This window comes from Perkinsus marinus (assembly GCF_000006405.1).
Source record: "Perkinsus marinus ATCC 50983 genomic scaffold scf_1104296936344, whole genome shotgun sequence".
Taxonomy (NCBI): Eukaryota; Perkinsozoa; order Perkinsida; family Perkinsidae; genus Perkinsus; species Perkinsus marinus.
In genome coordinates this window covers 1-1,443 of record NW_003214137.1, presented here as the reverse complement: position 1 = coordinate 1,443, position 1,443 = coordinate 1, and the positions used below count along the sequence as shown (strand labels likewise).

Below are 1,443 nucleotides of genomic sequence, written 5' to 3'. Positions count from 1 at the left end.
AGGTCGTCATTGTAGCATGACACACAACGAGTTCAGAGGAAGAAAACAACCACCGTCGGTCATGATTGATCCCTCCCATTTCGCAGTAGCTTTACAATGCCCAGGCAGTCAAGTATAGATCACTGTAGTTAGGAGCCTGGTAAAACACGATGCCTGTTGTAGACAAACAAGTGCGGGACAGTATCTTTAGGTATAGTACAGCTAAAGCTAGTAGTCTCTATAGACTATTAATTCGGATCAAAGTGAATTCAGGTTGTGATAACTGTATGTAATGTGAGGTTAGTTTATAGTGCATCACTCATGTACCTCCTCGAGCATCTGCAGTTTTTCGAAATTGATCTCAAATTTTCCCAATGCGTTTTGCTGTTTGTACTGCTGTAGTTGTTACCAGTGCCGTTGCTGTGGCCACTGCCACTGAGGATGCTTGCTCACAGATGTGCTCGGAGGTCGATGGATGCCGCGGGTCCAAGTATGGTTCATACTGCAAGGGTTGGATGACACCTTCTATTTGCTTCGGTCTCGTCAGAAGAACTGACGGCTCCTATTGCTTCCAGCCTGGTGATGTTAGCTGCGTCGGCGAGGCCGTACCCTGTTCCATGGGTCATGTGACCACCGCTGAGCCCACTGAATCTCCTCTCACCACAGCGGTTCCCGCAACCAAGTCAGCGTCTACTACTAGTGCTTCTATTGCGACTACCGCTACTGAGGTTAATACCACGGCTGCTCCAACGGCTACCGCTCAGGCCGTGACAACCACCCCTGCGGAGACCACCACTAACACCGTCGGTCCTACCACTACGACTACTGCTACCACAACTAGAGTGACAACTACGACTACTACTACCACAACTAGAGCGACCACTACGACTACTACCACAACTAGAGCAACCACTACGACTACGACGACTACTAAAGCGACCACTACTACTGCTGCTTCTCCTGCATTCGGTGGTCATTACTGCGGTAGCATGATGGGCCAGAGTTTCACTGTTGACTTTGCCTCTAATGGCCGCGCTACCATCAATGTGATGGGTATGTCTGCTGGCGCTGATTACACCGTTGATGGTGATGATATCGAGTTCTCTAACTACGATCCTATGCTTGCCAAATTGATGCAACAGTTCCACATCAAGAAAATTGATGCCACCATCATCAGTCCCGATTCCGTTCATATCAAGATCGGTTTCCTCCTTGACACCACTATCACTAAGTGCTAAGTTGTCTGTTTGACTCGTCTCCCACTTGTCTAGCACCATTCTCTTGAATGAATTTGCCAAACTTGTTGTGATTGAGTTGAGTTGAACAGCAATTGTGCTACGGGGCAACATAGTTTGGGTGTTTTTTGCGAGTGCGTCCAGCGGTTATTAAGCATCGCAGTGTCTTCTAGATCAGTTAGAGTTGGGTCCGAGCTTCCGCTTCGTGGTTGTTGCCCTGGAAGTCTCT

General features: G+C 48.4%; 1 protein-coding gene across 1 annotated transcript; it reads left to right on the top strand.

Moving 5' to 3' along the window:
* Positions 1–353: 353 nt before the first annotated feature.
* Pmar_PMAR018838 (Cold shock-induced protein TIR1 precursor, putative) lies at positions 354–1,248 on the top strand (the record flags this gene model as incomplete). Its single annotated transcript, XM_002783700.1, has 1 exon — positions 354–1,248. One exon carries the CDS (start codon positions 354–356, stop codon positions 1,215–1,217), a length of 864 nt encoding a protein of 287 aa, XP_002783746.1. The 3' UTR covers positions 1,218–1,248.
* Between the last annotated feature and the right edge of the window lie 195 nt (positions 1,249–1,443).